Source organism: Hippocampus comes, unplaced genomic scaffold (genome assembly GCF_001891065.2).
Source record: "Hippocampus comes isolate QL1 unplaced genomic scaffold, H_comes_QL1_v1.1 scaffold2804, whole genome shotgun sequence".
NCBI classification, from domain to species: domain Eukaryota; kingdom Metazoa; phylum Chordata; class Actinopteri; order Syngnathiformes; family Syngnathidae; genus Hippocampus; species Hippocampus comes.
In genome coordinates, this window is record NW_017805261.1 from 1 (window position 1) to 1015 (window position 1015).

The 1015-nt window shown below is 48.8% G+C and overlaps 1 protein-coding gene across 1 annotated transcript; it reads right to left on the reverse strand.

Annotated features, from left to right (window-relative positions):
- Positions 1-7: 7 nt before the first annotated feature.
- On the reverse strand, positions 8-798 carry LOC109515590 (DNA repair and recombination protein RAD54-like; the record flags this gene model as incomplete). The annotated part of the gene is made up of 3 exons (XM_019869465.1): positions 538-798; positions 274-476; positions 8-164 (listed from the first exon to the last, which is right to left on the reverse strand). Coding segments are annotated over exons 1-3 (445 nt in total), but the record flags the coding sequence as incomplete, so codon positions are not given.
- Between the last annotated feature and the right edge of the window lie 217 nt (positions 799-1015).

The window sequence follows — 1015 nt, forward strand, 5'->3', positions numbered from 1 at the left end:
ATGTAGCACGTCTTCTTCTGGCCATCCCGCCACACCCGAGCCATGGCCTGCTCGTCGTTGGCCGGGTTCCAGTCGGGGTCGAACATCACCAGGCGGTTGGCGCCGATCAGGTTCAGGCCGCAGCCGCCCGCCTTGCTGCTCAGCATGAAGATGAACTCGGGGTTCTGAAGCAAAAACACGGTTGAATTGAAAATCCAACTCGTGAATACAGTTATGGAGCATCGGGTTAATGATGGTGTACATATGCTAGATGCATGCAATTTGATGACATACCTCCGGACTGTTGAATCTCTCCACAATCTTGGCCCTCTTCTTGATGGACATGGTGCCGTCCAGGCGGACGTAAGGGTACCTTCTGCAGTGGCACAGCTTCTCAAAGATATCCAACGTTTGCGTGTAGTTGGAGACCAGCACCACCTTGTCGCTGGTGCTGGACCTCGTCATGGCCAAGATCAAGTCCAGGACCAACATTTTGCCTGGTGTGAAAGGAAGCGCATCGCATTACCCGTGACGACGCTCGCTCCGGCGTCTTCTTACCTGACAGTTGCGGCTCCACATTTTTAACGGAGTAGCCATTGGGGAAAAGATCCAAAGTGCCTTGGAAACCTTCCTCGCCCTGCATGCATTTCTCATGGATGAGCGCTGGGTCTGACACGCAACGAGAGCCGACATGTTAGGGGAAAAGCCACATCTCAATGTCTCATAGCCGAGTCCTGCCTTGAAATAAGAGTTCAACTTGTTCTGAGACCACTTTGGTCATGCAAAAGACTAGGAAACAAGAAACTAGCACGCTATAAGAAATTATCCTGTACAAAAAAAAAAAAAAAGCGCTTGTGATACAAAGGTAATGAAACAAAAAAAAATGAACAATGTCGGCCATGTGTTTTTGCTTCATTACAATGGGCGGCAGCACGATACAGGCGTTAGCATGTTGTACACTATACATGGAAACTGTCATAACTCCTCAGTAAGCCGCAGTAAAATTAGCCATACTTTGCAGAGGATAAAGAATATA